Source organism: Corythoichthys intestinalis, chromosome 12 (genome assembly GCF_030265065.1).
Source record: "Corythoichthys intestinalis isolate RoL2023-P3 chromosome 12, ASM3026506v1, whole genome shotgun sequence".
Classification (NCBI taxonomy): domain Eukaryota; kingdom Metazoa; phylum Chordata; class Actinopteri; order Syngnathiformes; family Syngnathidae; genus Corythoichthys; species Corythoichthys intestinalis.
Window position 1 is genome coordinate 51,961,152 of NC_080406.1, and position 22,513 is coordinate 51,983,664.

At 41.0% G+C, this 22,513-nt stretch overlaps 1 protein-coding gene across 1 annotated transcript in view; it reads right to left on the reverse strand.

Moving 5' to 3' along the window:
• Positions 1 to 22,513, reverse strand: part of kcnh3 (potassium voltage-gated channel, subfamily H (eag-related), member 3) — a 309,609-nt gene that overhangs the window by 115,085 nt on the left and 172,011 nt on the right. Inside the window, exons 2-3 of the mRNA XM_057852133.1 lie at positions 19,810 to 20,043; positions 7,383 to 7,517 (exon numbers count right to left, since the gene is read on the reverse strand). Of these exons, the coding sequence (XP_057708116.1) occupies positions 7,383 to 7,517; positions 19,810 to 20,043 (369 nt within the window). The remainder of the gene's footprint in view (positions 1 to 7,382; positions 7,518 to 19,809; positions 20,044 to 22,513) is intronic.

The window sequence follows — 22,513 nt, forward strand, 5'->3', positions numbered from 1 at the left end:
TTTACAAATTTTAAATATAAATATATTACACAACCTTGCAGAAGGAAAAAAGTACCATAATTTTTGGACTATAATCCGCAACTTTTTTCCCTCATTTTGAATCCAGCGGGTTATAGTCCAATGCGGCTTATTTGTTGATTTATTTGGGTTAATCGGTAACACTTTATTTGACAGCGACATCATAAGACTGCCATATGACCGTCGTAATTATGACATGACAATATCATGGGTATTAATGAACGCATATCACAGATGTCATTAAGTGTCATCCAGCAAATAAAGTGTTACCAGATACCGTAACTAGCAATTAATGAAACAACTGGAACAGTAACTGAAGAAAGAAAAAAGAATTTTTAGTGTTATTTACATCTGTAGCGGTGCAATGCATGCTAGGAGGCATGTTGGACGAAAACAGCATTGACAATAGGTGGCAGCAGAGGTTGACTGTTTCTCCCAAGGGAGCAGTGATGGCCAAATGAAGCTTCTTGAAGCAATAAAGCTTTGCAGTAAATTGGTTCAAAGCTTCAATGTAGTTCATTTGGTCTTATGACAGTCTTATGATGACACTGTCAAATACAGTGCTACTGGTTAATATCTTTTGGTGAAAATACCCCATAATACAGTGAGGATAGCTGCGGCTTATAGTCCGGTGCGGTTTATCTATGGAAAAAATGGCGTTTTCGTGTAAATTTGGTGGGTAGCTTATAGTCAGGTACGCCTTATAATCCGAAAATTACGGAACTAAAATTGACTGCAATGTAAACAGAAGCTTAACAAGCTCCAACTCCAAAACTTAATGGCTAATAGCAAGCAACTATCAGGTGCACATCCCCACGTACTGTGCAAGAGTGTGCAGTAGTTTAAGTTTAATCACCCATTTGAAGGCACGCTGCTCTCACTGTTGTTCTTTATTGGTCAATATCTTGTTCACCTGCCTAATCATTCTTGTACTCGTGTTGCTCCCTTCTAGTATAGGTATAGTTGCACGGAGCTTATTAATTGCGCTGGAGGCATGAAAACGATACTATCAATTCACAATGAGAGAAAAACAAACAAAGTAACGATTAATGCAGGCGACTGTCTCAAAAGTAGTTGAGTAAAAAGTACAGATACATGCTGTAAAATATAATGAAGTAAATGTAAAAGGTACCACATCATATTTGTACAGATAAACATGAATGTACTTAAGTACAGTAACAAAGAACTTTTACATCATTACATTACACTACTGCAATTTGCTGACATGATGCAATATGTACTCAGAGGAGGGAACAACATCTCACTTATTTTATTTTCAGCAAGTGAAGAGCTGATAAATGTACATGAATATTATTGAATTAATGCGAAGTCAGAGGAGTAGTGTATTGGATTCAATGGATTCACTATCTAGGCTTCTGGACATGCCATACAATAGATAATATTACAGATAACTTCCCATGAGTGGTTTGTGGTCAGTAACAGCCCTTGTTGATCAATATTCCACTTGGATTGCAAGGAGGAATACATGAAAATAAAAGTAGAGGCCTCAAGGAGGGCTGTAGCTCGCTTCTTCATTTTCACAACATCCACTACATTCTCAAGGCTCCTCAAAAGAAGTGCGAGGGTGACGGGTGAGGGAAGGCTGGACATACAACTTGAATTATTAAAGCAGTGTTTTAATGCAATCTGTGCAATGTGTACTGGCAAGCAGGAGCTCACACTATTTTGTTGCTTCTTTCACTTCGTTGTACAGCAAATCAACATTTGAGCTGTAGTAAAATGGGTTTTCTCCACATGTCATTTACAGAGAACCCAATGTTGAACAAAAAAGATGGGATATTGCTATATTTTGTAACGTGCGTAGCGAAATGGAACCCAGCAATAATATAATTTGATAATGTTATCAAAAACCTTTTATTGGCAGTATGAAAAAGGGCTTGATTGCTCCATGAGTTTATTGAGCATTAAAGTGATTGGAAAATAGGGGTGACACAAAATATCGAAATGGTGATATATCGTGGTAATTTGTATCCCAAAAGGTTATCGATATGCTCCTGCCAAGAATTGAGATATCGTTTTAAAAAGGGCCAATTAAAAAAAAAAAAAAAAAAAAAAAAAAAAAAAAGGACCAACAAGTCGCTACCAAAATCTTCCACCTCAATACTTTCTCTAAGGTTGCGATTGACGGTGCTTGACGCCCAATCCATTTAGACTGGGAACGTTCATTCATTCGAAATAGGGCTGCAGCTATCGATTATTTTAGTGGCCGATTAATCGATGAACTATTTATTTTGAATAATCGAGTAATCGGATAAGGAACATAAAAAATTAAAATACCCGAGCTGAGCCTCACACAGTATATAAAAAAAGAGGCTCTATGGACTACAAAAGTACATTTGGCTAACTTACATCGCAAAAGTACGTTAGCGTTAATGCTATAAAATACTAACGCTTTTTTACAATGCTCTTAACAAATGGCTCACACAAATATTCCCACAAAAAATGGCTAAATATACCTTTAAACTAAAATTACGAATGCATTCAAAAAATCATTAGCTCAAACAAAAACTTAAAAATGTTTCTTGGTCTTAACAGGGAGCAGATGAATTCAGCCATGTGAAATGAGGTAGACTAGATGGCCGTGTATCCAACCAAATCAATGAAAATAAATGCAAACACTTTCAAAACAAACCAATACAACGCCACTTTAATTAAACGAATATTCAAAGCAGCAAAATTTAATTTTAATCTTTTTTTTTCTAATCGAATACTCGAGTTAATCAATTAATCGTTACAGCACTATTTGACACCAGAGCATTCGCAGTCATTCTGTCCGATTTTTCGGGGCATTTACAGGTCACTTGCTGTTCATTTGCAAGTCATTTCCTGTTGAGTTTGCGTCACTACTTACTGTAATTTTTGAACTGTAAGGCGCACCTGACTATAATCCGCCACCCATCAAACTTCGAAAACGACATTTGTTCATAGATAAGCCACACTGGACTGTAAGCAGCAGCTTTCCTCAATGTATTATAGGATATTTACACCAAAAGATATTAACTGGTAAGACTTTATTTGACAGCGGCATCGTACGACTGTTGTAAGACTAAATGAACCACCATGAAGCTTTGAACAATGAACAATTGGCTGCAAAGCTTCATTGCTTCAAGAGGCTTCATTTGGCCATCATTGCTTCCTTGGGGGAGACAGTCAACCTCTGCTGCCAACTGCTGTCAACACTGTTGTTGTCCAACATGCCTTCTAGCATGCATCGCAGAGCTACAGAAGTTAACACCAATCAAAATTCATTGCGCTGTGCTGATTATTTCTTCAGTTACTGTTCCAGTTGTTTCATTAGTTGCTAGTTATGATATTTGGTAACACTTTATTTGACAGTGGCACCTTAAGACTGTCATTAGTCAATCATAATTATGACATGACACTGTCCTGAACATTAATGAATGCATGTAATAGATGTCATTTAGTGTTATCCGGCAAATTATATCACTTTTGAATGGATGTAAAAGATCCGAGCTGGACATAAATGGAGTTAATGACATGATGGTCTTATGGCGCCGCTGTCAAATAAAGTGTTACCTATTAACCCAAATAAATCAACAAATAAGCAGTACTGAACTATAAGCCTCACGATTCAAAATGAAGGGAAAAAAAGTAGCGGCTTATAGTCTGAAAGTTACGGTAATCATTTGGGTGATTCCCAGGTCACTTCCTGTTCTGTAACTCAAAATAAACAGGAAGTGACCCATAAATACCCCCAAATCAACAGGAAGTAACTGAAAATCAACAGGTAAATGACCTTAAATGGCCCAAAATTACCTCATTGCCTGGCATTGGCTGCCAATGATGGCCATAGACGTTCAATCCATTTGAAGTGGGAGGGATAGCAGCAAATCGCTGCCACCCTCCCAGTTGAAATGGATTGGACGTCTACTCGTGATAAACTCATTCCAATTCACAGCAGAAGCTTGTTTTTCTGTTTATTAGTTGTTTGTAGAATATCCTAGAATGATTTCCTGACCAATGTATCGATAATCGTTGTATCGCCATATCGTCAGATCATCGTTATTGTGAGCTTTGTATCGCAAATCCTATCGTGAGGTAACAAGAGGTTCCAACTCCTATTGGAAAACTAGATTATTAGATTATAGATATTACAGTAACCCCTCGCTACTTCGCGCTTCGAATTTAGCGGTTTCAGTCTATCGCGTATTTTTTTTTTCCAGTCAAAAAAAAATATATATATATGCATGAAAAATTAAAATAATGGAGAAAATATTGGTGCAAAATCTGTCAAATCCCTAACAGAAGGCATGGAGAGCCCGCCCAACTCATATTCCACCGCTCTGATTCGCTGGCCAGCATCACTCGGCAATATCGCAAGCTGATTGGCCGAGATGTTTAACCTTGCTGCTATCGAAGGAAAATGGCTCCAAAGCGTCCTCCGCCTGCTCAATCCTCTAGCGAACCCAAGAAGAAAAGAAACATGATGACCGTGCACGAGGAAGTTCAATTACTGGACATGCTTAAAGTTGGCCACAGCTCTGTTGCATGACATTACGGACTAAACGAATCAACTGTTCGTTACATAAAAATAGACGAGGCAAAAATCCGAAAGACCGCCTCACTGTTGTTTTCCAGGGACACTAAGCAAGTCGTGACTCCTTGCAACAAGACGATTGTAAAAATCGAAAATGCACTAACAGTGTGGATATCGGACTGTCGGGAAAAGAAGGTGAGTCTCGACACAAACAAGATTCGGGCAAAAGCCAAAGCGCTGTATGATAGCCTCATTCCTGAAGGAGAGTTGAATGAAGGTGGCGGTGATGCCGACTATGACGAACATGAACTACAGCCTAGCACCAGTGCTACAAGTGAAAAAAATTGTGGTTTTGTTGCCAGCAAGGGCTGGTTCAAAAAATTCAAAAAGAGGTTTGGACTTTGCAGCGTTACATTGCATGGAGAGGCCTCCTCAACGGACCATCACGCAGCTGTTCGTTACGTTGAGGACCAATTTCCCAAATTAATTGAAGAGGGTGGCTATCTCCCAGAGCAGGTGTTTAACATGGACGAGACTGGCCTTTTTTGAAAGAGGATGCCATCCGGTATGTTCCTTTTCAAGGAAGAAGTAAAGAGGCGAGGCTTTAAAGAGCATATGACATGAAAAAAAAAGGTTAAAATGTCATTATTATGTGAATTAGAATAATATTTTGAGACGATTCGACTATATACAACAGTTTAGCAAAGCACAGATGACGAGAAATTAGTCTTTTAATCTGCCGGTTAGCCACGCCTACCATTATAGGGCTTTAGCGTCCCCAACAGGTGGATGACGTCAGCGGTAGACTTGGCTCATTGATTTTACTATTCAGCCCATTGAGGGGAAATTATTCAGAACGAGGAAAACGCGACGAAGAAAGCCGCAAAATGTCATTGTTTCAGTCTCTCTACTCCAATATTTTTACAGGATATTCTTTTTACCCAAGTATTTTTCCCCAATAGCTATATAAATGGCTTGAGAAGGACCAGTCAGCCCGTTGAGGGGGAACTACTCACAACGAGGAAAACGCGACGAATAGAGCGGCAAAATGTCATTGTTTCTGTCTCTTTACTTCAATATTTTTACAGGATACTCCTTTTATCCAAGTATTTTCCCCAATTGCTAAATAAATGGCATGGTCATGACAAATAACAGTCTTGTGCTGAATGGAATATGAAATAATAAAAATGCATTTATTCAGGACGACATGGCAAAATTACGCCATAATGGTCAAAACTGTCGACTTCACCTTTACTGTCGCACCTCCCGAATGATATTTTATGACACCTAAATCTGTCATTTCCCTTCCCCGGCTTCGGAGAATGTAAACAAACCAGAAGGCGTGACAGCTAGCCGACATGCTAACCCGAACCGAGTGATGTTTCAAAGTCTTCAAAGCGGAAAATCACACATAGCTATCCTGGATTATTTGACATGACGACCCGGTTGTCGAATGTCTTAGCGGATCGGCAAACCGCCCGGCGGAGAGCAATTTACAGTTCGTTCCCCGGAGGAGGGTGGCTGGAACTAACGCAGCTAACGTGCTGCTGCTAATGCATTAGGAGAGCTTTTTACATGCCTATCAATGATCAAACGTAAGTAGTCCTTCATTTAAAGGACGTTTGTAGTGTTTACTTTGTAATCGCTGTATTCGTATTTGACATAATACAAAACAAGATGTTTACTCACTTCCTCGTAAGTCCAATGGTCCCACAGTAAATATCCACGGTGAATGAGAACCTTTTGAAACTCCAAAAAGGCGCATACGCCTCTCCCTCATACAGAATGATTTTTCTGCAGCCGTTTGGCTGGCGTTATGCGAAAAATAAACGTATTAATCCGCAAAATCAGCTGAATCCTTCGTCCTCATACACAACAGTACACTGTAGCGTGAAGAGGACGTCTTCTACCGTACACGTCACAGCGCCCTCCTCCTTAATGCAAGACCGAAGCCGGAAGTCACTCATTTTCCTGGCGCGGGATTCAAAAAACTAAATAAATATAGCGATCGCTTCCACACACATCCAAGCGGTCCATATCATTCAGGAGCATAAAATACCGCGTGTATTATGAAATAAACATGCTTTTTCGTGTCACAGGCACACAAAGATCGCGTGACTCTCAAGCTTCTCAATAAATCATTTTTACCTTCATATCCATTGTTCTGGAGTTTTTTCTTCATTTATCAAGATCATCAGTGTGGTGAGTACATTTTATTCATCTTATGCATGTTATCGTATATTAATATTGCATTTACTTTTCTAACTAGTGTACTGTATACACAAAAAATATATAAAGAATGTAATATACAAAATTCTCAAAATAAATAAATAAATAAATAAATTGGGGTGGTTGCTACTTCGCGGTTTTTCACTTATCACAGTGGATTCGGGTCCTCATTAATCGCGAAAAACGAGGGATCACTGTATATATAAAATATTTATTAAAAATAATATTTTTTTCGTCCCAAAGATTAAGACTAAAACAAAAATTAAAAGGGCTGCCAAAAACAACACTGCTTTCAATGCCAATGAGGTTTATGATAGTCGTATAATCATGTGGGTTTAAAAACTATTTTAAAACTCATTAAATGAATTTATCACTATTAGGCATCTTATCCATTTGAAGTGGAAGGGGTGATGAACATTTCTTTATTCACTGCCACTTCAAATGGACTGGACGCCCAGGGCCGTCAATGGCAGCTAATTAGTTACCATGGATAATTCTAAAATATCCTCCAAGAGTTCGGCAAAATCAGATTTACTCCGTGACTTTTGGTGATCAAGGTGGGAATAAAGTGGCAGGTTGTTGTCTGAAAATAACGGTATATATTCTTCTCAATCACCTGTGTCAGGTGCTTGTTCTGAATCCTGGTCTTTTTTCTTGTCAGTGATGTCTTTATGGGAAACCAGGAAGAGGACCACCTCGCCCTTCTCATTCTTGATGGGTACGATGTCCAGAAGGCACCAGAACTGTGTGCCTGCACGCAAAACAATCATAGTTAACATAGAGTGCACTAGACATATCTACAGTGAATGCATAAACACGCTTACAAAAAGTGAAAGGTAGTTAGCTTTTGGGTGCATTTTTAGAAACCTAAAGCCATATAACCTTTAGAGGTGAATTTGCTTTGGCCTTTTCTAAACTACTGATTGTCCAACTGTTCAAAATTTCAGTACTTTTTATGCAATTGCTGTTCTTGAACAAAAAGCTATATAGCATATTCAGTTTTATTTTGGTGAGGCCTGACAATTGATCAACAGTACCTCGCCATTGTGAGGCTTCAGGAAGTTCTCAGTGGGAAGTGGCCACTGAGTTTAGAGTTTCTTCAACAGGTGGCAACAGAGATACAGAGATACTGGAAGAGTCACAGAAAGGCATAGATGTGAACGTCTTATAAAAAGTGCTAATGGATTCATGGAATATACACCTGTTGTTTATTTTTCCTTCCAATTTATTGTTGGAGAACAGCAAGTTGTGCAAAAAGAGAAGCACTGAAACATTGAACACTTGAACATGTGAATTAAAAGGTTTTGAGGTTCAGTGTATTACGTTCAACCTCAACTTTCATCCAAAAGCTAAATATCCCTAACCTCTTGTAAATGTGCAGTACATTTAAATCCATCCATCTATCCATTATCCAGAGTTTTATCCGTGGTCGGGTCGTGGGGGCAGCAGCTTGAGCAGGGAAGCCCAGACTTCCCTCTCCCCAGCCGCTTTAACCAGCTCCTCCGGACAGCTCCCTGTAGAGGTGTTCCTGTCATGTCCCATCGGCGGGAGGCCCAGGACACACTGGAGAGACAATGTTTCCCAGCTGGCTTGGGAAACCTAGGTCAGGGGTAGCCAACTCCGGTCCTCGAGGGCCCCTATCCAGCTTGTTTTCCATGTCTCCCTCCTCTAACACACCCAACTCAAGTAATCAGGATCGTTAGCAGGCTCCTGCAGAGCTTACTGATGAGCTGATCATTTGATTCAGGTGTTTTAAAGGAGGGAGACATGGAAAACAAGCAGGGTAGGGGCCCTTGAGGACCAGAGTTGGCTTACCCTTGCCATAGGTGTTCCCAAGCCAGCTGACAGACATACTCTCTCCAGTGTGTCCTGGGCCTCCTGCCAATGGGCCATGCCCGGAACACCTCTCCAGGGAGCTGTCCAGAAGGCATCCGAACCAGATGCCCAGGCCACCTGAGCTGCCTCCTCTCAACGCAGAGGAGTAGCGGCTCAACCCTGAGTCCTTCTCAGCTTCTCACCCTATCTCTAAGGGAGAGCCTGGACACCCTGAAGGGGAAACTCATTTTGGCCGCTTATATCTGGGATCTTGGTCCTTCGGTCACGACCCGCAGCTCGTGACCATAGGAGAGGGTAGGAACGTAGATCAACTGGTAAATCAAGAGCTTCGGCTTTTGGCCAGCTCCATCTTTACCACGGGTACAGAGTCTGCATCACTGCAGACACTTCACCGATCCGCCTGTCGATCTCCCGCTCCCTCCTACCCTCACTCGTGAACAAGACCCCAAGGTACTTGAACTCCTCCACATGGGTTAGGATCTCATCCCAGACCTGGAGAGGGCATGCCAACCTTTTCCGACTGAGGACCATGCACTTCGATTTGAAGGTGTTGATCTTCATCCCAACCTCTACACACAAGCCAACAGCACTACATCACCTGCAAAAAGCAGAGATGCAATGCTGAGGCCACCAAACCGGACCCCCTCAACGCTTCGGCTGTACCTAGAAATTCTGCCAATAAAAGTTATGAACAGGATCGGTTACAAAGTCAACCTTGGCGTGAGTCCAACCCTCACTGGGAATGAATCAGACTGACTGCTGGCAATGCAGACCAAACTCTGGCACCGATAGTACAGGGACCGAATAGCCCTTACCGGGGGGCTCAGTACACCGTACTCCCAAAGCACCCCCCACAGGACTCCCCAAGGGCATATAAATCCTATAGTAAGAATTTAGCCGGTTACATTGAAGAGATAAGAACGTGGAATTCTGAACAAGCGCAAAAGAGAAGAGTAAACAATGCACTCAACAGCAGCTCTCTAGTTTTAGTTTTGTATTCTACAGGCATTATAGAGAGTCAACTACATGCAGGCCTGGCTGCAAAAAACACTGGCCCCAAGTGCTGATGCTTGAGGGCTGACTAGTGCTAAGGAAGATCACATTTGTCCTGCATCTTCACTATATTGCGTAAAATCTACAACAGAAGGGTGAATGTAGATAAACTAGCAATTTTTTTCATGATCCTCAGCTTTGGTGTGTAGCAATATATTGCCAGGATTCTCAACAATGCTGCTGACAGACTGTTCATTAGAGCTGGATGGGCGCATTTACTCCTTACCCCGGTTTTCCACCAGGCGCGTCTGTGATACGTCAGCGTCAATGCATAGCTGACGCTCGCACCCAATGTCAACAGGATGAGTTTTACAAGCAGAGTGTCTGTGGAGCGGCTCGATTCACATGAGTATTACAGGATTGCGAGTCCAAGAGTAGCGGGTATTTAAGGATAACAATCAGACACGGCGCTCCGCATACGCATAACACGCACTGCGCGTAGGGCACCAACTCTGCCTGAAGGGGCACAAAAAAAAATCAAGTTTGTAAAAAATCCTAAAAAATTGTAATTGTAATAATAAAAACAATATATAGTATTTAAAATAAAACTTATAACTGATGAATGCAAGTAATACAAATATAAGTAACATAGGCTCATTATTTACACACAAAAAGAATCTCCTGTGCGGCCCTCTTTGCCTGGTACACCAGACTCACCGCTGTTCCAGCTATTGAGTCTGGCCACCACTCAACGGATACAATTTCCAGGGCGGAGCAAGCCACAGCAAACAGACAGCGGAGTGGACCAATCAGCGACGGGCAGACGTGACGTTAGTAAAACGACGAGGGCAGGACGAGGGACTTGCGCGCGAAAGGAAACATACGAGGAGAGCGGAGTTTATTTAACATGGCTAGCGCGAGACAGACTGTTGTCAATGACTCGTGTCTCAGTGTTTGAAAAATAAAGGGAGAACAGTCTGGCCGTGCCAGGCAACGGCCCTCTCGTCAGTCTATCTTTGGTGCCCCCCCACCCCCCCAATTCCCTAGTGGTTTGCTCTATTATGCTTCAGACGCAAATTTGGCAGAAGTTTATTCTTGAAAGGAAATGTCATCGAAAAGACAACAAGAGTCGGGGGCGGAGAAAAGGAAGAGGAAAAAGCAGCGAGATGATGCCCGCACATCACTTGCAGGTAAGAATGTTGTTGTTGTTTTTTTTTTAAACAATTGTTTATTTATTATCAGATACGTTTACATGACTACAATAATCTGATAACTGGGAATAACCAGGTAATGACAATAATGAGATTTGACGCATTTACGTGCACTTCAGTGATGTGATAATCAGGAAAAACCTGGTTTACATGTTAAGTCAATAGTTCGATTTCTTTCCAAGTACATGACGTAAAACTCTTGGTCTCAGCATAGGCCTTCCTCCATGTCTACCAAAAACCCATGCTTAATTGAAGTTGTCCCACTGAACCTCTTCAAATGCGAGTGTGGCGATTGCGTTACACAAGCTCGCTAACTGCAGAGTAGGCCCATAGAAAGCGAATCAGTTTGGCGTCCCTAAGGCCTCTCTAGCGACACCCGTTTTTCCATTTTTACACATGCTCAGAGATGTAAAATAGCGGTGTTTAACAGATAAAGGATAGCGGATCATGCTCTTTACATGACCACTTGAATAATCTGGTAACTCGAGAAATCGGGTTATGATCGGTTTATTAGTGCGCACAACCAAAAAACAAAACCCACTCCAAAACATTGGTGGAAATGATATGACTTGCAAATTCAATGCACAATGAAACCAAAATAGCTAGCGCCGGCCCTGATAACAATACAACAAACAATTTGCCTTTCAGACCTCACTTGTTGGTCAGCTTTATTTCTGAAAGTAGAAAAAAGACGTACTGTGCTAAAGAGAAAAACAATTGCAATTACAAAGATTTTAACATGTACAGTATTTCACAAATGAAATGCCTTTATGGATCTTTTTTTTTCTTATGAACGGTTTTCAAAAGCTTTATTGATGGATTTTCTCAAGAATAAGCGCCACGCAGAAATTAATAAAAAAGAAGTCCTGTGCTAAAGAGAAAAACAATCCCAATGACAAAGATTTTAACATGTATTTTACAAATCAACTGCATCAATGAATCATTGTTTTCTCATGAAAGTTTTTAAAAAGCTTTATTAATGAATTTTGTCAAATTATAGCGCCACGCAGAAAGTAATAAAATTAATTGCATATTATGTTGAAAATTGACCGGATCCACCGTATTTTTATACGATTGACTTCCGGTATGCACGATCCTACTTACCGTAATTTTCGGACAATAAGCCACTACTTTTTCCCCTCATTCCCCCCCTGCGGCTTATTGTCTCATTTGGCTTATTTGTTGATTTATTTGGGATACTAGGTATCACATTCTTTGACAGCGGCGTCATAAGACTGCCATAAGACTGTCATAATTGTCACATGACACTGTCATGGGCATTAATGACATTATGAGTTATGTCACTAACTCCATTTACAGTGCCTTGCAAAAGTATTCGGCCCCCTTGAACCTTGCAACCTTTCGCCACATTTCAGGCTTCAAACATAAAGATATACAATTTTAATTTTTTGTCAAGAATCAACAACAAGTGGGACACAATCGTGAAGTGGAACAAAATTTATTGGATAATTTAAACTTATTTAACAAATAAAAAACTGAAAAGTGGGGCGTGCAATATTATTCGGCCCCCTTGCTTTGTATACTTTGTAGCGCCACCTTTTGCTCCAATTACAGCTGCAAGTCGCTTGGGGTATGTTTCTATCAGTTTTGTACATCGAGAGACTGACATTCTTGCCCATTCTTCTTTGCAAAACAGCTCGAGCTCAGTGAGGTTGGATGGAGAGTGTTTGTGAACAGCAGTCTTCAGCTCTTTCCACAGATTCTCGATTGGATTCAGGTCTGGACTTTGACTTGGCCATTCTAACACCTGGATACGTTTATTTTTTAACCATTCCATTGTAGTTTTGGCTTTATGTTTTGGATCATTGTCCTGTTGGAAGATAAATCTCCGTCCCAGTCTCAGGTCTTGTGTAGATACCAACAGGTTTTCTTCCAGAATGTTCCTGTATTTGGCTGCATCCATCTTCCCGTCAATTTTAACCATCTTCCCTGTCCCTGCTGAAGAAAAGCAGGCCCAAACCATGATGCTGCCACCACCATGTTTGACAATGGGGATGGTGTGTTCAGGGTGATGAGCTGTGTTGCTTTTACGCCAAACATATGGTTTTGCATTGTGGCCAAAAAGTTCCATTTTGGTTTCATCTGACCAGAGCACCTTCTTCCACATGTTTGGTGTGTCTCCCAGGTGGCTTGTGGCAAACTTTAAACGAGACTTTTTATGGATATCTTTGAGAAATGGCTTTCTTCTTGCCACTCTTCCATAAAGGCCAGATTTGTGCAGTGTACGACTGATTGTTGTCCTATGGACAGACTCTCCCACCTCAGCTGTAGATCTCTGCAGTTCATCCAGAGTGATCATGGGCCTCTTGGCTTCATCTCTGATCGTTTTTCTCCTTGTTTGAGAAGAAAGTTTGGAAGGACGGCCGGGTCTTGGTAGATTTGCAGTGGTCTGATGCTCCTTCCATTTCAATATGATGGCTTGCACAGTGCTCCTTGAGATGTTTAAAGCTTGGGAAATCTTTTTGTATCCAAATCCGGCTTTAAACTTCTCCACAACAGTATCTCGGACCTGCCTGGTGTGTTCCTTGGTTTTCATAATGCTCTCTGCACTTTAAACAGAACCCTGAGACTATCACAGAGCAGGTGCATTTATACGGAGACTTGATTACACACATGTGGATTCTATTTATCATCATCGGTCATTTAGGACAACATTGGATCATTCAGAGATCCTCACTGAACTTCTGGAGTGAGTTTGCTGCACTGAAAGTAAAGGGGCCGAATAATATTGCACGCCCCACTTTTCAGTTTTTTATTTGTTAAAAAAATTTAAATTATCCAATAAATGTTGTTCCACTTCACGATTGTGTCCCACTTCTTGTTGATTCTTGACAAAAAAATTATATTTCATATCTTTATGTTTGAAGCCTGAAATGTGGCGAAAGGTTGCAAGATTCAAGGGGGCCGAATACTTTTGCAAGGCACTGTATGTCCAGCTCCGATCTTTGCATCCATTAAAAAGTGGGATAATTTGCCAGATGACACAAAATGACAACTGTCATAAGCACTCATCAATGCTCACGGCAGTGTCATGCCATAATTATGATGGTCTCATGACAGTCTTATGGCGCAAATGTAAAATAAAGTGTTACCAGATACCATAACTAGCAATTAATAAAACAACTAGAACAATAACTGAAGAAATAATTAGCACAGAACATGAATTTTGATCGTTGCAATGCATGTTAGGAGGCGTGTTAGGCAACAACAGTGTTGAAAGAAGGTGGCAGCAGAGGTTGACTGTCTCCCCCAAAGGAGCAGTGATGGCCAAATGAAGCTTCTTGAAGCAATGACGCTTTGCAGTAAACTGGTTCAAAGCTTCATTGTGGTTCATTTGATCTCATGACAGCCTTATGATGCCACTGTCAAATACAGTGTTACCGGTTAATATCTTTTGGTGTAAATATCCCATAATACAGTGACGACAGCTGCAGTTTATAGTCCACTGCGGCTTGTCTATGAACTAATGCCATTTTCGTTTGGCGGGTGGCGGCTTATAGTCAGGTCCGCCTTGTAGTCCGAAAATTACGGTGGTTTGATTGACACAGGAGGGTTGCGCTCTTGAGACAAACAATAAACTCTGCTGTTCGTTGGGACGAGTCTGAAACGCAGCCGCTCTGCTACTGGTTTGCACTCACTGGTTTACTTTACCGGCCGCGTTGACGCGTCGAAAACGCTGACGCGCCGCAGACGCACCTGGTGCCCTACCGGGGTTACCCTTACTGTGTGCTGTGCAACATCCCCTCAATCGCAGCAGTATGACCACACACAAATAATGTTTACTAGCCAGATGCTAGTAAATTGTGAAGGTAATTGAAAAAAGTGACATTCATCCGGTTAATCGTTTAATTAATTGGCCGATTAATTGATTATGAAAATCATCGTTAGTTGCAACCCTAATAAACTTGGTCTTTCTCTGGCCATGATCCACCCTCTCATCAATTTTGACAACCATGACGGGTGGATAGACGGACATATTCGAGATCGCCACAAAGTGTCACCCACAAATAGGTAAAAAAAAAAAAAGCCCTCACTCTTGAAAATGGGATCATTTCGTCAACATTTCAACGATTTCTTTTTGACAATTGAACCTATCACTTCAGAGATATGATCAAACAAAGCCGATATATTACGGGTCAGTACAGATTATTCATGCCCTGGTAATACGTTTGTTTTGGTTTCCTGTTACTCTGCCTTAATCCCTTAGGAGACCATGCATGGCAGTAAAGGATAATGTTTCCTGCACGACCTTCCCAACCCCAGAGTAGCAAAGGCATGTGAATAATACAGTAGGTCGGAGTGCCTGATTAAACTCATTAGACATATTGTCCTTGTTTACTTGAAATAAAAGGGTAAAAATCAACAGCAACATGATACTGCTTCTGTTTTGTTTCAATAATATTTGTCAGAAACTGAGGAGTGGATGATGATAATGAGATACAATAACCAATAGGTGGTAAAATATTTAGCGATGAGTGCAGTAATTATGTAAACGGTATGCAAACTGAACAAGTGTTTTTGGCAGGAGCTACAGTAGTACATTGCGATATGAGTTTAATTCATTCTGTGACCAAACAGGACACGGTAACTAAAATAATATTTCCTAATTTATATTGATGGAAACAAATGTGAGAGATGTTGTTGTTTATTGGGAAAAAATATCATTTTGCGATATTTACATTGAAAAAAATGAATCCGTAGAGCAATAACAGTTAGATAGAACATTAAGTGTTGTTCCTTCTTGTTCCTTTTTTACACACAAGAGGAAGTGCGCATTTGTTCCCACGAAGAAGTCGCGCAGCCAAGTGAGAGAGAAAGGGGAAAACCTGCGCACACATTTGTTGCTTGTGAAGCATCCACAGAGGCAACACCTGTATATAACACTGTTTATACTGTTTATTGTGCATTTTTAATTGTGGTCAAATACTTGGGGTGAGTTTGTAGAATTGTTTTTGATGATGTCCGAACGCTAACTGATAGATGCTAAGCATTTGTGTGGCTTTCTATTTCTGTATCAGCAGCTAGTTATGAACGCAAATTTGAATTGCTGTTATTGAATAGGAAATTGATTTAATTTCATTATTATTTTAGCTACATTCTACAAGCGCTGATGTCATCAGCAGCTGAATAAAGTCAGCAAACCACACGGATGTCTGACTTTGTCATTTCGGAACTTAGCTCGCTGTCTAACTAGAATTTGGCTCCAACAGCTTGGCGAGGACAGTATAATGGCGTATAATACATGTTTTTGGATAGTTTTTTGGGGGATTTAGGGGGTATTTAGGGATACTTAAAGGGTTATGCGGAAATTTGGTTTACTTCGCGAGCATAGGAATGGAACTCATTTCGTAAACTGGGGACTACCTGTACTTGCATTTCTGTAATTTTAGTAGAAGAAAAAAAAACTTTTCCCAAGGATTCCCCTACATACAAGAGATTGTGGCGCACTGCCACACCAAAATAAAAGCCGCCACGCCTTGCAAATGAGATACTTTTTTAAATTATTATTTAAAACTAGGGGGAGCCGAGTGTGAAGTGTTCAGCAGCAACCAATTCATTGTGTATTGTAATGTCTGTACATGCGCGGCCCCCTTCAGAGACGATCGGACTGGGGAGCTGTGACGCAGGTGGAAGCGAGTAGGAAGAATGGGAGAGCGGGCGAGATAGCGAGAGATGGCGGTCGCATGTCGAGGCAGCCCGCTGTTATTTTGTTATTGTTTCTCTTTGTTATTGCTACCACAATAAAGTGGGTAAATCAATAACGACTCCTCTCCTTCTTCCCCGTATCCGGGGCCTCACAGTAGTTTGGATCGAACTTTTTGGCGAAAGTGAGCGGTGGACGGCCGTCTAGGATGGAAGGCAAAATTTGAATGAATTTGTGCAGAGAGAGGTGGGGATCACCGCCACGCTAACTTCGACAACGAGGGGCAGGCGTACTTATATCTGTGCTATCAGGCTGTTTCGGCAGACGGATATAAGCAAACACGGCTGACGAAACTTTGATAAATGCACTTTTTTCAAGTTTTGCGAAATCTGGGACACTCAAAAAATGACTCTCATACCGCTCCTTGCTAAGTTAATGGTACTTTGATGTGCGTTTGTGTGGAAATGTAGTTCACGAACAACAACAACAAAAAAACTATTCATCTTCTCACCGAAACTAGTAAAACTCTTTACACGGCCATTTCCCCCACTCCTTTAAATGGGTCCGTTGACAGAAGGACTCTTATTTTTGTGGTAATGTAGTACGTATTAGGGCCAAATAAAAGGAAAAACAAGGACTACGACGGAGGTCTGCAACCTGCCGCTCTAGAGCTGTGTGCGGCTCTTCAGCGCTGCCCTAGTGGCTCCCTGGAGCTTTTTCAAAGATTTTTGACAACGGAAAAAAATGGGGGAGAGAAATATATTTTTTGTTTTAAGACGGTTTCTGTAGGAGGACAAACATGACATAAACATTCTTTCAGTTCATTAATATTGTAATGAAGTTAAACTTGAGGTGGCACCGTACAACAGAGTAGTTACGTGGTGCGTCATTCTCTATAGGATCCACTGCAGGGAAAATAAATATTTAATCATGAAGGCTAATTATGTATTTGTAGCCAACTTAGTCATTTTGATAGTAGGCCAATGTAGCTAATATCGATACATACAGCCAGTGCTGCTTTCATTATAAGGGTTCTACAATGCTTTTGATTTTCTGCGGCTCCAGACATACTGTATCAGTTTGTTTTTTTGGTCAAATATGGCTCTTTCAACATTTTGGGTTGGCGACCCCTGGGTCGCTACGAGATTGTAAGTCGTACTATTGCTACGAGAAAAAAAGTTGTATTATTGCGTAGGGTAACTTAGCTGTAATCAGCTACACATTTTACGTAAATGTACCGTGGCTTAGAGCTACGACATTAGCCTGGCTAATGAAATATTTCAAATATATCTTCGTTATGGTTCTTCTCGGGGGAAAAAAACATGAAAAAAACATTTCACCGTGGCAGGTCATGGAGAGGCTGTCTGACTTCGATGCAGCCCACCACCACAGTTTAAAAAATCCTAGGAGAAACCCTGCTATGAGTACAGGTAGTCCCCAGGTTACGAATGATTTCCGTTCCTATGCTGGCCACGTAACCCAAATTTTTATCTGTTTATGTGTCCTGCGTTGTATTTGTGAGGACTCAGGAGGAGGAGGTTATGCAGGGATACGATGCGTGGTTACGTTTTGTGTGTTCACGTTTGTGACGATGCCAGTGCATATATGCATAATGACAACAAATTAAAGCCTGTCTTCTGTATCGAATTCTCCCCATTAAACAAGACTGTAATGCCCCTTTCCCACTGAAACTAGTGGGTCAACGCGTGTTTTTTCCAAGCCGATGCAACCCACTAGCAATTGGCATTTGGCACCTTTCCCATTGACAAAAAAAGCCGTGTCTTTTTCAACGCGTGTTTTTTCCAAGCCCTTGCAACCCACTAGCAATTGGCATTTGGCACCTTTCCCATTGACAAAAAAAGCCGTGTCTTTTTTTTTTTTCCACCCGTCTAACCCCCGACCCCTCTTCAGCCGTGCGTAAGGTTACGTGACGTCACCACGCTAAGGTGCGCATCGACAAATGCGACCGAATTCATTCAGTTCAAGGAAGTAAAAAATGCAGAGCAAAATGGAAGCCTCCTTTCCGTTTGTGTTCTGTTTTCATGCTTTTTACTGCCCTCAAAATGGTCGAAATGCAGCAAAAGATCAACGCTCTGCTTGTGCTGAGGCAACGTAGGCGACGTGAATTTTGGTTTGAAATTGAAAGGAGTCGTGTAAGTCACAGAAGGAGGAGAAGAGCCTTGTTATGACGCATCAAGTAAGAGCCTACGTCACCACATAGATTAGAGTGTTGACTGTTGACCCGGGGTTTTGCTTTCACACTGCATGACGATCAGAGCCGAGGTGATTTTAATGCAGGTCGCTTGGCAGGTTGATTGACATGGGTCGAGGCGGGTCGCTGCACCTTTTCCACTGCCACAAAAAGCCGATTGTTAGTGGGTTGACACGGGTTTTTTGGCCAGTGGGAAAGGGGTATAAGATGGATATTCAATAAACATATCTTTTATATTTGCATGTCTGTTCTAACAGGCGGATAGTGGATTTGACATTTATTTTAATCTCTTGAAGTTGTCAGGAAAAAACGTATTCTCAATGTTTGAATAGTCTACATATTTTTATGATCATTATAAATGCATATACACAACAAAATATGCTAGAAAAGTTTGTTAAATGCATTTCTCGTATGAGACCAAAGCACTACATTCTTTTACATTCAGCAAAGCTGACACAGGTTTCCGTATCTTCAACAATCAATTTGAATCCTTTCCATATTCCACTCCTACCGCAGTTGTTTGCTTTTCAATTCCCCTGTCTTTAGTTTGTTTTTCACTCCTATAGCTGCTCCATATCGAAAAGGAAATACCAGGATGCTCGCGGAGGGCAAGATTGAAAAGAGAGCGGGGGCACTGCATTCACGTACGCAGGCATGCACAGCGCCTTCTCTGTTTTATCCAAATTATTTATTTTATTTAACACCCATACACCGTTTTAGTATAAATATATATGAATATATATATATATATTTTAAAAAGTTAGCGAGAGAGAAGTCAGCCCGACCCGACCGTAAATAATCACACATAAGTCAGTCTAGAGTATAAGACGCATCCTCTGCCAAACTATGAAAAAACCTCGGCCTATAGTCCGAAAAATATGGTATAATCAAATACACATTTCGCCACAAGGCAACACAGTCATACTAATAAAATTAAGTAAAAATAAGATATTGCAAGGTACAACAAGGTACTGTTTACACGACTTTAAAGAGAAAAAAAAAAACGATTGGAGACAAAATGGCGGACGAGACTCTGACGGCGTAAAGTCGAAATCACGAAAGTCGTGTACGTCATAACCCGGGGACTAAATTTATGTTATAATGCTGAGTTTTTTATTTGACGCACCTTCTTTCTTGTAGAAGACCAGTTCAGTTTTGAACTCACGCCGGTCATCCAGGGCTCCTTGGATTTGCGCTGTAAAGCGGTCGCTGGTCTCAGGGCCATACAAGAAATGGCAGGCGCAGCTCTTCTGCATGAGCTCTGCACGAGCGTAGCCAGTGAGCTCACAGAAGCCATCTGAGCAGTAAACGATGGGGTAGAGCGACTGCACCTGTGCGTTGCCCAGCACAAAGTTGCTGTCTGAGACACAAGACAAGAAAGACTAAATCAAAATACATGCCTGTGTCAATTGCAGCATATTGATAGTTTACCATCTTTTGAGGATTATCATCCCAAATACGAGCAAGAATTTTTTAAAAAATGGTTTTATTAGATAGGACACAACATTGCTAAAGTGGCTTTACCAAGTGTAGATTAGCAAGTAGTTTTTCATGACTTGGCAGTCATTAACCTGTATTTTATAAACATTTTAGTAATTACTATTGATTTCCCATTATGTAGTACATAAGACAGTCAAGGTACAGTTATTGTGAAAACAATGGCAACGTTGCAAAATATGCATATTTTGCTTACACATGGCAACCAGGAAGCAACATTTCTTACTGTACTTGTATATGGGACCGTGCCCTGACAGGTGTCACAAAACGTTTTACATGTGTGTTCACACTAACGCATGCATTCATACACCAATGGGCTGCTGCCGCCATGCAAGGCACTGCCAGACACACTGGGACCAATTGGGTGTGAAGTGTCTTGCCCCAAGGACACAACGGCAATGTGCACAGTTGGGAGCTGGAGTCACAACCCCTGATCCTTCAATGACCCGCTCAACCACTTGTGCCACGGTTGCCCCGAGGTTGGTAGGCATAAAAATGCTTTGATATCCTGGTTATTTGTACCCTGACAACGTTTTCATCTCTGTTGAAATACTTGAAAATGTTTACAACATAGTCAGATCACACCATTTCACATTTCTAAAGATATGCAGCTTCATTAGGGAAAGGTTTCCTTCACTTCCTGTGCCACCATGCACCTAGGAATTATTTAGAAGCAATTCTAGAACCGGATCTCAACGGAAAGCAATGCATATCAGTTATTTATAATATGAGAGGAGGCCCGAATCTAATATCAGGGAATAAAACTAAATAAATATCACGGAATAAAACTATTATCCATCCAATTTCTCAAACCTATTCAAGAGGAGGTCGCAGGGCCAGATCAGAAGGCGTTTAAAGCAAGAGCATAGGTTTGATCTCAACATCGTATGATATAACAGCCCTAACCTCAATGTACACTTTTTGCTGGGGACGGGACATTCACAAGACCAAACAGAATATAGAACAAGGGTCAGGGCTGCATTTTTCACAAATAGGAACCTAAATAATTGATAGGCTAAAGGGTCAACGCAAAAATATATCTGTATTCACTCATGCTAAAGTTCATGTGTATTGGTTCAGGTGATAAACCGTTCGATTCAAATCTTTGTTTTCAAAAACTTACAGTGGTTTAAGTATCTGAACCTTTTGAAATTTCTCACAGTTCTGCATAAAATTACCATCAAATGTCAAATGTGACAAACGTGAAATGTCAAAATCACACAGATATAAAAACAGTGTCTGCTTTAACTAAAATGACCCAAATATTTATAGTCATATTTTAATGAGGCTAGCATGCAAACAATGACAGAAGGGGGAAAATAAGTAAGCGAACCCTCTGCCTGAGGAGACTTAAAGGGCAATTGAAACCAATTTTTACCAACAATTTAAGTCAGGCGTGTGCCCAATCACTGATGAGTGGTTTAAAGCTGCCCTGGCCACTATAAAACACACATCTGGTAAGAATTGTCTTAATGAGAAGCATTGTGATGTGCATCATGGCTTGGTCAAAAGAGCTGTCTGAACACCTGCGATCAAGAATTGTTGATTTGTATAAAGCTAGGAAAGGATATAAAACCATCTCTAAAAGTCTGGATGTTCATCAATCGACAGTCAGAGAAGTTGTCTACAAATGGAGAGAGTTTTGCACTGTTGCTTCTCTCCCAAGGTGTTGCCGTCGACCAAAGGTGACGCCAAGAGTTCAGCGCAGAATACTCAAAGAGGTAAAAGAGAACCCTAGAGTGTCTGCTAAAGACTTACAGAAATCACTGGCACAGTCCAATATCTCTGTGCACACATCAACTATATGTAAAACTATGGCCAAGAATGGTGTTCATGGGAGGACTCCACGGAGGAAGCCACTGCTGTCTGAAAAAAAACATTGTTGTTTAATGTTTAATGTTCGCAAAAAGGCACTTTAACACTCCACAGAAGTTGTGGCAAAATATTTTGTGGACTAATGAAACCAAAGTTGAATTGTTTGGGAGTAATAAACAACGGCATGTGTGGAGGAAAAATGGAACTAACATCAACACCCCATCCCCAGCGTGAAGCATGGTGGAGGGAGCATCATGATTTGGGGCTGTTTTGCTGCCTTAGGGCCTGGACAAATTACAATCATTAATTGTAGAATGAATTCAAAAGTTATTGAGATGTTTTGCAGGAAAACCTGATCCCGTCTCTCAGACAGTTGAAGCTAAAAAGAGGATGGATGCTGCAATAAGACAATGATCCAAAACGCAGAGGTAAACCAGCTTCAGAATGGTTTCAGAAGAACAAAATACATGTTCTGGGGTGGCCAAGTCAAAGTCCAGACTTGAACCCAATTGAGATGC